Here is a 13687-nt window from a genome sequence, read left to right as displayed (position 1 = left end):
TAGCCATTTGTTACCTATGGACTCTCTTCCCCCAACATGTAAGATGAAACTCCACAGTATGTCTAAAACATGTACAACTCACAAAATGAATGTATCTTTAATCATACATTCTAATTTTTACTATTTTCACAAAGCAGAAAATAAGAATAAAAGCAGAAGGGGACTAAAGTTTTACTAAGGCAATTTTGATGTAAAGGGATTTAACCTTTTCAGTATAAATTTGGCTTAAAAACTGTTTAAAATAACCTACATTTGAGTATCTGTACAGCAATACAAAAACAATTGAAGAGACTTTTTAGAAAATATCTCTAAATTATATAATGCTGTCATTGGCTGTTATATTAAACCTAGTGGGGAAAAAGTATTTGTCCTCATGGAGCTGTGATGATATAAAGAATTAATTGTGTCATATTTGCGTAATAGCTTTTAAAAAAAGTTTTATTGAAGTATAGTTGATTTACAATGTTGTGTTAATGTCTGCTGTACAGCAGTGACTCAGTTATACATATATATATATATTCTTTTTCATATTCTTTTCCATTACAGTTTATCACAGAATATTGAATCTAGTTACCTGTACTATACAGTAGGACCTTGTTGTTTATCCATCCTATATATACTAGTTTCTATCTGCTAATCCCAAACTTATTTCAGTAATATCTTGATTCCTATCATGTGTTTATGAAAAAAAGAACTTCATGACTCCTCCCACCATTGTCACCAGGTTGTGAAGCACTCTGGTGAATGGAAGCCAACACACGGAAGAGTGCACATCAGACAGGGCAAGAGAAACACATGTTTTTGCATTCTAATTTTCATATATGAAAATATGCTTACTAGTGGAAAAGCACCAAATGCTGCTACTTAGGAAAATGTCTGAATACTCACAGTCTTTGTTAGGGGTGGGGGTGGGGATAAGCCCATCCAGCCGAATCCTCTACTATTTACTTTTCTGGAAACCAGTTCTCACATCCCACAAACAGATTTCAGACCTAGTTTGGAGGTCCTAGCTGGAGACCCTTTCCTAAAGAATGATGCCTCTTGACCTTGGAAGAGTAACCTCTTCAACAAAGCAAATGGACCTGCCATCCCCACGCACAGAGGCAAGAGCGTGGGCATCACTTTTCAGCCTATCAGATTTTCAGAACCAACTCTGGTCATCCGTGAGGTGGAATCGATTTCACACTCTTTTGCTCACTTTGGATTTAGCCATTTTCCTCTGGAAAATGAATGGTTTCATATGTTTTTGATATCATTATACATTCTTTGAGAGACTGCAACCACTAGGATATTCAAAGTATGAGGGCAAAAGACCGAATCCCTCAAAAGCAAAGCAAAGTAAAACGAAACAAAACACACTCCTCCCCAGTCAAAGAAAGATACTTGTTCACTTGTACAAGTGTCCAGATGAATTGTCCAGTGTCGAATGATATAAGGCTCACCTGAAACTGCTTTGGCGAGCCTACATTTTCTTAGACATAACAGCTACTTCTACTCAGTAATGAAGAAAATGTGGCAATATTATAAGGAAGCCCAATGCAAAAATCTGATCTTTCCCAGCTTCTAGTAGTTAAAACCAACTTGTGGTTGGGACTAAGAGTAAGAGAATGAATCAAAAATGATTCAAGATAAACTCTGAGTTTGAAAATGTGGTTGTATTAGTATTGATACAAATAAACACTGGAGTGTTTACATTGAGAGGGCTGTGTTTGCCCTGGAAACAAACAGCTGAGTCTCACTAGTACAGATAATAATTCAGATCAGGTCTGTCTTGTTCACTGCTTGACCTGCAGAGCTGAGCACAGTTCCTACACATAATAATCAGCACACAATAAATGTTTATTGAATAAACCAATGAACAAAACCATTTTGTTAAGTGTGCTTAGAACTGCCTGGGTCAGACTTGGTTATTAACACTGAAAAAAAATATGGAAAAAATACATACATATATAAATAAATATTGTATGTATATATATATATATATATATATATATATATATAAAGTGTATATATATATATATGTAATATAAAGTGAAGGTAGTGTAAGAAGGTTACCAGTGCCAGTATAAAAATACCCCAGCTACAAAGAATATCAGAACCAAATGGAAACCATGGCTTAGAAGATTTTAATGACAAATGGGAAGAACCTCTTTCTCTGTATCCTGGGTAGCAACCAGTACCTAGTTGGTGCTCATTACTGATTATTTATTGTTCTATGGTTTTCAACTCTATAGAGCCAAAAGAATGAGGAAAGATGGGAGTAGATGTTCAAACAGGATACTGGGTCCTATTATCAACAGCATTATAAAAGACAGTGATTGGTTTCCAAACTCATCCCTTACACATTGTATGCAAAATAAAATTTCATGCAATCTAACTTACAGAAACAAAAGAAAAGGTGATATTTAATCATAATCGTTGTATCTTATTAATATCTAAACTAAAGCAGGAATTCTACAAATGATCCTAAAAATAACACATGAATGTTTCTAGTTTTAGGAACAGCAAGATGACAAATGCTGATACACTACAGACATTGACACAATCTAATTGTGGGGAAAAGTTCACATAAATTAAAAATACGAAAAGGGATGGTTCACATAGAAGACACAGTTATCACCTTGAATCATACTGAGGAAGTAGAGAAGAATAGCTGCAAAATAATTTAGAAAGCAAATGGGAGAAATTAATGTAAGATAATTACAAGCAAGCAACAGAAAATGTCAATGATAAGCAAAGGGAAAATAAAAACCATCAGAAAACGAAACCAAGGCATTTGACATTTGGAAAAAGTTTGCCTTTAATGGCTATATAAAAGCTACTCCATAGACCTGGGGTTAGCGAACTATTTCCAAGTGTATACCAAGTGTATATTTTTCTTTTCAAATACTAAGCCCAACTAGCTGCAAAAGTCTGTTGTTTTCAATGAATCCAAGGGGAAGGAGAGAGAAGTTGCATATTCAAATACTACATTGTCTCCAATGCAGGGGAAGCCTCGTTTCTGATTTTATTACCCTATGATTCCTCCACTTCTCAATTTATTAAATTAAACCCTAGTACTTTTCTTTTCTATGGAGAGTACAAAATGCTGGTTCTAGATTTTTGTCACATGGTGGCAATTCACCAATCTTGGTTCAAAAAACTGTTCATTATGTTTGAGCACTGCATGAATGTATTCTGGGTGTTTTATATTTTCCTTCTCAACTCTTTTTTTTTTCTTCTTGGTTTGTTTTTTGCTTTTGCAATTTTAGACCCAAATACATTTACTATAAATCGTATAAATATTTTAAGCACTTTAAAAAGTAATATTACTATAATTAAAGGTTTTCCCCACTGAATTAAAGAAATGCAATATTAACAACTCAAAGACCACCATGTAGTATATAGTTTATAAAGCACTTTCATGTAAATTATTTCCACTTAAATGATATTGCAGTGACTTGTCTTTCACAATTGTGGTGTTACAAAGCCACGATTGTGTAAAAATACTTTAAATAACCTTCAGCATTACTCTGAGTCTAGGACTTTTTCTCTGTCAAATGGGGATAATGAAAAGAGCCTCAGTGTCATTTTAAGGTTCAAATAAATATTAAATAATACAAGTAAAAGATTTAGCACAATGCCAGATACATGAAAAGCACTAGGTAGGTTAGCCATTACACTTTATTGTAATCAAAAGCAGCAAAAAATGTTTCATACAATATATAAGGCACTTCACAAATGTTAATTATTGTTAATTTATTTAATCCAAAATGAATCTGCACTTGTCCTGAATTACAACTAATTTATGGCCTAAATGTCCATTTCAGAGGTGAAAAAACTTTGAAATTTTCATCATCTTAATGAATTATTTCTTTTCCATTTGTATGCATATCAATTATCCCGAGTTTTAATTACCTATAGGTGAAGAATCCAATATCTAAAAATACAATAATTATCAATTCAGCAGTTGAAGCAGGTCACTTTTTAGCAGCTTGCCTTCAATTTTGCTAACAGGCAGCTATGAGCAGCCTGTTAGATGTGGTTTTTACTATAGCACTTCCAGTATGCATATACTGGTACATTCACTTTTTCTTTTCTTTTTAAAGTTCATTTATTTTAAAAAAATTGATTTAATACAACTTCATTATGATTTTATTTCAGGAAAAGCATATACTCAGAGAAAACTTCATTTGAATAAAGTAAAATTAAGAGAAATGACTATATCTAAATTATTTTATTGAAAAGGAAAATGAAAGACCTAAAAGTAGTGCCAGAATAGCCTGGAAATTTTTATACACCAATATTTTATTAATTTCCTTTCTAACACAGTGCTTTTACCAATAAAAATAGATATGCATATTTGTTTAGAAAAAGTATTTACTAATGATTTACAAATATATGCACACAAACTCACTAAGAAGTCCTTTAGAAAATCAATATTTCATACATGTGAAGCCTGTCAATATGAATTTATAACTGCAAATAATAAATGCAATGTTAATTTAATAGGAAAAGTGACTTTTTTGGTTACTTACCCAGAATGAACAGGACTTGAGACAAGATTGACATTGTCCAAGGTGTCTGCAGCCCAGCTGTAATGTCTAAGAGAATCTGAATCAAATTCTCTTGTGAATGTTAGATGCTGAAAAATAAAACAATGTAGTGCATCAATAATCTACCCAAGACAGCGGTTTCTCTGTACCTACAAAATACACCTGCATGTCTCCGTAAGTCCAGATAGTCTAACATTCAAAATAAGCCCTTTTTTTTTTAACAGTTCTCCCTTAGTATCCTTGGGTCGTCAGTTCCAGGACACCCCCACCCACCCATCCCCGTGGATACCAAAATCCAGGGATGCTCAAGTCTGTTATATAAAATAACTAGTGTCATTGGCCCTCTGCATCTGCTGGCCTGACTGTATATTCCTCTATAGGTCTACAATGAAGTTTCAAGAATTAGAAAATAAAGTTCATTGATATGCTGTATTATTTCAATCTTTTAAGAAACCATCTTGAGTAATCGGCATGGCACAAGGAATATCACAGAAGTAATTCTAACCACGATTTTAAATACTTTGACAATCTTTAAATCCGACAATTGTAAATTTCTTTTCCGAATCTCAAAATAAAAATAAAAAAATTCAATCTTGACTTCTGTTTTCAAGTGGGATAGAGAAGCCAGCAGCTGCCTAGTACTGTGCTAAGCACATCAGATAAGTACAGAAATCATCTCTGCAGGCAGCAGAGAACAATTGAGGCACAGAACTGAGGAGCTATACTTGGAGAGGGGGTGACTTGGAAGAGTTGAGCTTTTTCTTGCCATTTTTAACTTGGGGGCATCTTACCAGTGCAGACAGAATTTGGGCTTTGTTCCCAAAGGGGCTACCTGCTAGGGAATAGAAAAACCAAGGGAGTTTGGTGGAGATTTGGGTGGCCTCAAGCATGCTACAGATGTCCGTTCAGAACATTTGCTAAATTCTGGGGCTGTGCAGAACAGGAAGCTAAAAAACTAACCAGAAGATCTCTGAAAGGTGTAACGGAGCTTTTGGGCAGTTTCATGAGAAAAAGATTTAGAGTTTGAGACTTGGAAGGGGAGGGGACTCAAAGATCACACCAGAATTTCAAACAAGGACCCTGAAGGGCCAGGGACAGACCAGAGGTAGCCTGAGATTTACCAGGGCTGCAAACCAGCCTCATTTCAGCAAAATCTTGATTGGATGAAAAGAATCAGCCACCACTCTACTTGTCTAGAAGAGGGATGGTGAATCCTCTTCGAAGGAATATGACGTCACTGGGTGTGTCATGTCTACAAACTTGTTTTTATACATCATATCCAGCGTGCAATGAAAAACTGCCAAGCATGGCCAGAGCACATGAACAAAACAGGAAAAGAAACCCAGATACTATAAACAGACTCCCAGGTCATCCTACATTTTGAAGGAAGCTAATAAGAACGTTGATTATAGTTATCATAAGTAGTATGTTTAAGAAAACAGGAGAAAAGATAAAGAAATTAAAAGGTGGATAATTCAACAGAGCACTGGAATATACGTAAGAAAGAATCAAATGGGCCTTTGTTCAGTTCTAAGTATAATGTTAGTCCTTGAATAGACACAACAGGAAACAGGGTTAGTAAATTGGAAGTGTAAATGGAAAAATATACAAATTGAAGGATAGATTTTTTAAAAATTTATTTTATATTGGACTATAGTTGACTTACAATGTTGTGTTAGTTTCAGGTGTACAGCAAGTGATTCAGTTAGACACACACACACACACACACATCTATTCTTTTTCAAATTCTTTTCCCATTTAGGTTATTATAGAATATTGAGCAGAGTTCCCTGTGCTATACACTAGGTCCTTGTTGGTTATCTATTTTAAATATAGTAGTGTGTCTATGTCAAGGGTAGATTTTTTTAAAAGAATTAAAAATATAGAAAATAGTATGAGACATGTAGAACGCAGTGAAAGGTTTTAATATATGTGTAATTGGACTCTCAGGAGTAGAAGAGGAGAGTAAGATAGAGGCTACGTTTGAGGAGAGAACGGCTAAGAATGTTCCAAATCCATTGATATTATCTCTCAGACCAAAAGTGAAATCAATCTCAATTTTTGTCCTGTTAAAGACCTGCTTTCTACTGAAACCCCAGTAAAATGACAGTCAAGTATTAAAGCACAAACACACATACACACATGCACACACATGCACGCACACGGACAGAGAATAAGAGGAGACACCATCAGAAAAATAAGGATCAGTTGAAAGTCTCTCTAAAAAGTGATCTGATCCCCATAATCTCCTCACTGATTTATCAGTTGCCAAATAACACATCTCCCCCCGTCCCCCATCAACCTTGGCAGAAATCCAGAGGCATAAAGACCAGAGGCAGAGGATTAGAAGGTCAGAGGCACCATAATGAAAATGGAGATTAATTGAAAGCTTAAATACTGAGTGTTCAGATCCAGCCTTCTACCTTTACTGGTCTCCCAGGCAAAGAGTTAGGGACAGAGCCTTGAGGTAGAAAATGGGGAGTCTTCTCCAGGATTTTTCAGTGAAATGCCTAGCCTTATTCCTTTAGTGGAAATCACAGATGGCAAGCTATCTACCATGCAGAGAGCACCCCATGAGCTTAGTACTCAGTCATCAAAAGGTACCCCGAGCAGTTGTCTCTGGAAGTTGGGGGCTGAAGGTGTATATGGGGATTCTTTTTTTTTTTTTTTTTTAATAAATAAATTTATTTATTTATTGGCTGCATTGGGTCTTTGTTGCTGCACATGGGCTTTCTCTAGTTGTGGTGAGTGGGGGCTGCTCTTCATTGTGGTGCACAGGCTCCTCATTTTGGTGGCTTCTCTTGTTGCGGAGCATGGGCTCTAGGCATGTGGGCTTCAGTAGCTGTGGCACATGGGCTCAGTAGTTGTGGCTCATGGGCTTAGCTGCTCCTCGGCATGTGGAATCTTCCTGGACGAGGGCTCGAACCCATGTCCCCTGCATTGGCAGGCAGATTCTTAACCACTGTGCCACCGAGGAAGTCCCTGGGGATTCTTTTTTTAATCCTAGTGAGTATGTCTTGTAAAAGGACATGACTTTTTGTTTGTGTAACGTTGATAATAAGAAAACAAATTTTAAAAATTATTGTGAATTACAAAGATTAAAAAAATAGCCTTGAAATCAAATTGAACAGTAATTTGTAAAGCACTTCTGTGCAAGTCACTGTCCTATCTAGATCCTAGGAAAATGCAGAAATGAATGAGGAGCAGCTTTCTCTGCATTCAATGAGAGAGGACACATCTGGTGGACGGGTGTGCGACCAATGGTGTTTATAAGAGTTTACAGAACCAGGGTCCTAACCCCCAAAGAGCAATACATCACTTCAGAAAGTTCCCAAATTCTTTATGGGTTAACCAAGGATTAGGTGTTGGTTTTAGTCTGGCCTCATGTACCAATTTTACTGACTTTTAGAGACCCCAATCAGCTGACCTTGAGAGTGGGGCAAAATATTTAATATAATGTAGGTGGTGCTGCTTACTTTATTGTTTGGCAAACTACACTTTCTACATTTGGGGCCCTAAGGTTATTTTTCAACAAAGGACCTGTCTTTTTCAAGTTCTAATAAATAAATAACATCACTCCTCTTTGGTAATTATAGTAAATTATTTACCTTCGGTGCTCTTAGAAACATGCACTGGCAACATTAATTATTGAAACAGTGAATTATATCACACAAAGGGTGTCACTGCCGTCATGTAACATTTATGGAGGCTGGAGTGTGCCAGCACACGAGGGTCCCCTCGACTCCTTCCTAAGTCCCTTCCTCTCACAGCTCCTAGCCACTCATGGGAACTTTGTTGCAACATCAATGAACAAATGTATGATGAACAAAAAGACTTGTTCAAAACAACGAGCCATATGTCCCAATACATGTCCCAGTTCTTTTTTCCCCAGAGTTTTAGAGAGGCTTATGGGCAGGCCTAACAATTTTAATAGCCTAAACACAGACAAATAAAATGCTCTTCCTACAATGCATCCATCGAAACACAAAATAAGTCACTTCATCTGAACCTATGGTTTTTACAGAGGTGAAGTGGGAGCTTCATTTCCAAACTGCCTGTCTCTGAACACTTCTTTCTACAGACTAGCTTTTACTTAAAATGGAAATGTGCCATTTGAACTGCTTACTTATTTTAGTCAACAACATGAATTTCAAGATGTTCCGACACATCATTGTTCATGGTACCACGGTACCAGGAAAAGCTCTTTTTCCATTTGGTTCCTGAACCAATAGACATTTAAAATGATGAACAGGTCACTACATGCGAAGATGTTAAAATAGATGAACTAGAGATGGCTCTTAAGTTTCCCACAGCAAGTAGGGGTGTTCCCAGGGCTTAATGGAAAAGCTTAGCTTTAGGGCTGAGTCACAGACTTGGATTTGTGAGTAGAGAGCACTTCTGTACCACTCCTAAGTTTTCTATTTTGGAAAGGCAACTCAGTTGTGTCACTGTGGGCCTCGCCCTGTCCCTTTATATTCACTTTCGCCCTGGAAATGCGATGTCTATCTAAGTGGTGGATTTGGGAAAGGAAGCTGGGAAGGCTCTGCTCAGAGCCAGTTTTCACTCTCACGGGCCTGAACTTGGTCACAGAGGGCAGACATCCCCCTTTGCTCCCCTAAGCAGATGGCCGTGAGGGCACGGCCTGCCCTGGGTCGCTGAAGCTGGCCACCAGGTAGAGGGGGTCTGCTCACTTCAGGGGTTCAGTTCCCAGGCTCACCTGGCTCAGACACTCAGCCAGCTCTCAACCTGGCCTCCATCAGGAATAAAGGAGATATTCTGCCTTTGACTTTTCTTTTTATTTCTTTGTTAAAAGCCCCCTTGGAGATATCCCAACGTTACTTACTGCTTTTATGATCCTTTGAATGTTTCTTAACTTTTCTCAGTCTCAGTTTCCTCATTTTCAAATTGACGATTGGTTGATATGAAAATTAAACAAGAATTTACGTCAGAAATGTGGCACCAAGGCCAGTGTTGGCCTGGTGTAGTGGTTTCTACTTTTCAAAGGCCTTTCAAAGTAATCGCTTCTATTTTTCTTTTCTTTTTTTTTAGTTGCTTCTACTTTTCAAAGGACTTTTATTTATACGAGCTCATTTGTTAAAATCTGATCATTTATGGAGAAAGCACAGCAAAAAACAAACGTATTTTGGTGCCAGCCCTGGTCCTTGACAGTTAAATACACAGGATGCCTATATTAAATCAACAGAGCCCATTCAATTGGAAGAATGTATCTTCTAAATGCTTAAGTCTTATTTATTGACCCCCAAACATTTAAATTTCTATGTTAACAGCAATACTGCAACTTACTCTATCAACTCAGTGTCAAGGACTGTCCTAGGCCTTTACATTCATCTGTTCTTTGAATCCTCAGGACCGAGTAGCCTTGGGAGGTAATATTATGCCATTTTACAGATGAGGAAAGTTAAGTTCAGAGAGAGACTTGAAAAATTGGACAACACAGTCAATACCCAGCATTACGTGGCTTTACTAGAACACTATGTTAAGGAAAAATTCACACTGACTTAAGAAGACCTTTTACACCCAAGTCAAAAATGATTATGAATAAGCATATCATTTTTCATCTTGGAAGCGACGTCAAGGATACCATTAAAATTGAAATGCACATTATTCAGTAGAGTCCAAAGCCTGAGTAATGATGATATCACTGTCTCCAAGAGCTTCATACTTTCCCAAAATAGTTTCTCACTAGCCCTATTCATCAGAGGAAAGAGGAGAGCAAGTACACACTGGCCTCACCAATGAGGACACACCCAAATGCCCAGGACTGGACATAAATGTCCAGGCACAGAAGAAAAGGGGCAGAAGGCAAGGAAGTATTTGCCAGGAAAAGAGAGAGAAATCCAACTAACTCTTAATATCAGCTAATTCTCCAGGCTGCAGACTGTCAACCCCCAGTGCTGGAGGACACTAGTTAAGGTCCTTGTCTGTCTGTCCTTCTTGCCCCTGGCAGAAGGTGGTCCTGCAGATGAACTGGTGGTCTTGATACTGGTAATGTTAACAGCCCCAGGTAAAGCTCACAACAACAGGTCACACAGAAAACCCAGTGCATCTAATCTGAAAAACTGTAAACACGATCTAGTTGAGAAACAGGTGGATGATGTAACCAGATTGGGAGCCCAGGAGGGCACGGGCTTGTCAGAGTCAATACCCAGCACTTGGTGGCTTTAGTAGTTATCCTGGTCAAGGATAACTTCAGCCTGTAGCCACACACGGGCCAGGGCCAGGGCAGGGGGACCCACGTGGGTGTCAGGCCTCCTCGACAGAAAACAGATGATTGGCTTTGAGGTGGGCTGCATCACTTCATAGCCCAGTGACTGGCAAGTCCAGACCCCTCACTGACCCTCCATTTCTGCATGAGAGTAGCGGGGGGATAACGTTAACTGCCCCAGCTCACCGTGAGAATGGAATGGCCCAAGTAATGTGAAAGTGACATGAAAAGTCTACACTGCTATGCAAACAAAAGCACAGATAATAATAATCTTGATACTCCCAAATCTTCTCCAATTGAATTATATCTTAAATTTATATAACACTGCGGCTCCTTATGTAGCTTTTTAGGATGGTGTGTGTCTTATCAGACGATAGGGAATAGCCTGCTGGATTAACAAATAATAGTGGCATTTTGGTCCTGACAAGGACTTGTTTAAACACTGACTCTTCCAGGTGAATATGCTTCACTCGGGTCCACCGTACTTTGCTTCCGAGGGTGGCACTGCAGCCCAGGAGGCAGCAGCTGAAGGCGTTCAAGCAGCCATCAGACCTAAGTTTTATTCTCAGCTGTACCTCGAATGTCACCTAACGTGACAGTAAGCAAGTAAAACACTCCCCTCGGCCCCAGGCTCTCTGTCTGTGAAGTGGTACCAATAATACCTCGTCCATAAGGTGGCTGAACGCATGGAGTGAGATGAACCACTTAATAAAATGTGTGACAGGTGCTGCCCTGCGTATCATAATCATCGTGACCTATGGCAGATACTGAGAGAAATGGCAAACCGCCGCTGAAACAGACGGTAGGTCTGTCTGCACGCCCACCACAACTACTTGGAAATAGTCTCTTAAGAAATGGATTCCAACTTACAAGAAAAAAAGTCCAATTTACAGTAACAGAGGATAGGATGGTGGTTACCATAGGCTGGGGGGGTGGAGGAAAAGAGGAGATACAGATGAAAGGGGACAAGCTTTCAGTTAAAAGATGAAGAAATTCTAGAAACCTGATGCACAGCATGGTGACTGCAGTGAACAAAAATGTATTATGTACCTGAAATTTGTTCAGAGGGTAGATCTCAAGTGTTCTCACCAGACACCAAGAGATGATAATTACGGGAGGTGGTGGACATGTTAATTTGCTTGGCCGTGCACACCATTTCACAAGCAGACATATTTCAAAACGTCATGTACACCTTAAAAATGGATTCCATGAGAGGAAACCTGAGTCGAGCCGCAAAATAAAATAAAGAGTGTACTAAAGCAGGTCTTTTTTTTTTTCTTTCCCTCTACAGTATTTCTTTTCTTGAGGTCAACTCTTACTACCCCTAAGACTGATTTGAGACCAGAACAAACCAAAATGAAGTTGGGTTCTGGGATTTCCAAATCGGATTGATTTCAAGATAATGTAGCTACCAACTTCAACAAGAGAAGGTGAATCAAGGTCAGCTGAGAGTGTTAACACATCAACATCCAGCTCAAGACGTCTACATGAACTGTACTACCTTAAGTTACAACACCAACCTCTCTGCCTTAAAAAAAAAAACAAACAGCTATAATCTTGCTGACCAATCTGTGAGAGGTGTTGAGTGGATCACCTGAGTATGGCTGGCACAGCACTTTGAAGAAGAAAAAGCAGCATATGAAATGTCACTAGTCAAAGGTGCTTATCTTCCAAGGGACTATCTCTAGCAAATCTTTAATCCCAGGCTGGTGACCTTCTGCCACCATGCACATTGCTGAGAGCCCTTTAGAAATGAGCTTCAGGGAAAGAAATAGGGAAGTTAATCTGCTGATGGAGGGGGAAGGGGGTGGGCGGGGGGGGTGGCAGGGAATGGGGTTGGCAGGGACAGGAGGAAAGACTATTAGCATAACCAGCCTTTTGGGTTATTCCTTCTTCTATTACTGAGATCATGGAAAAGGGCGTAGGTCTTGAAAAAATAAACATGAATTTCTCCCAAAGAACTCTCCAATTTGCACATGCCTTGCTAATAAATCAAGCATGAGTATGAAGCACAATATATAACTACACATACACTAGCTCATCCTCAGCCTCACCAAAGATCAGTTCCAACCCCAAGGATCTGGAATCCCAGGCTGGGAGATAAATGAGAAGAATTAATGGGGTGGACGATGTGACAGCACCTCCAGGTACGGGGAGACTGTAAGGAGCCTCCAGTACTGAGTCCAGAATGATCTCCACAGTTACCCACCGCCTGTGGAACTGTTCACACACTAGTTCAGTTACACATTCTAAACTGGTCACCACTGGAAGCCCTGCTACTAGTCCCCTTAGACAGAAACCATGTGGGCAAATCTGTTCTGAAAAGGGGAGTCTGCAAGATGAAAGCAACCCAATGAGAGAGGGACAGGGCCCCGCAGCTGCCCCATTTCTCTCTTTTCATAGACGCACCACATCTACATCAACAGAACTGAAAGGCAATAATAGAAGGTCCTCATTCCTTAGTGAGCAACTGGCAAAGAACGCCTTTCTAGACATTTTTTGCTGGGAAACACCTGGGTTTATAGCTATCAAATCACAGCTCATTTTCTTTCTTTCTTTCTTAATTTTTCTATATTCTTTTTTTTTTTTTTTTGGCTGCACTGCACAGTTTGTGGGATCCTAGTTCCCCAACCGGAGATCAAACCTGGGCCCCCAGCAGCACGGAGTCTTAACCACTGGACCGCCAGGGAGTTCCCTCATTTTATTTTTATTTAGTTAAAATTAGATTTATTCCTAGAGAGAAAGCATAAACTAAGAGAATCTCAAGGCTGAACTGCACTTTGAGATACTAGAAGACTTTCTGTCGCCCTTGATAGGTAGTTGTTCAGGTCAGGTTTGACCACCACCAAGGGCAAGTATGTTAGTGAGGACAGAAGCCCAAGTTAACCTGGCTTAAGATACCCCAGGGGTGGGGCAGGTTGAGATT

The 13687-nt window shown here is 39.0% G+C and overlaps 1 protein-coding gene across 4 annotated transcripts in view; it reads right to left on the bottom strand.

Moving 5' to 3' along the window:
• The window catches only part of ANK3 (ankyrin 3), a 679472-nt gene that overhangs the window by 72710 nt on the left and 593075 nt on the right, over window positions 1-13687 (bottom strand). For all 4 annotated transcript variants that reach the window (XM_057734351.1, XM_057734352.1, XM_057734350.1 and 1 more), the window contains one exon: window positions 4518-4624. In XM_057734351.1, coding sequence (XP_057590334.1) covers window positions 4518-4624 — 107 coding nt within the window. The remainder of the gene's footprint in view (window positions 1-4517; window positions 4625-13687) is intronic.

The sequence above is a fragment of the Hippopotamus amphibius genome, chromosome 5 (genome assembly GCF_030028045.1).
Source record: "Hippopotamus amphibius kiboko isolate mHipAmp2 chromosome 5, mHipAmp2.hap2, whole genome shotgun sequence".
NCBI lineage: Eukaryota > Metazoa > Chordata > Mammalia > Artiodactyla > Hippopotamidae > Hippopotamus > Hippopotamus amphibius.
Note: the sequence above shows the minus strand (reverse complement) of the source record. Positions and strands in the feature narration are given on the sequence as shown.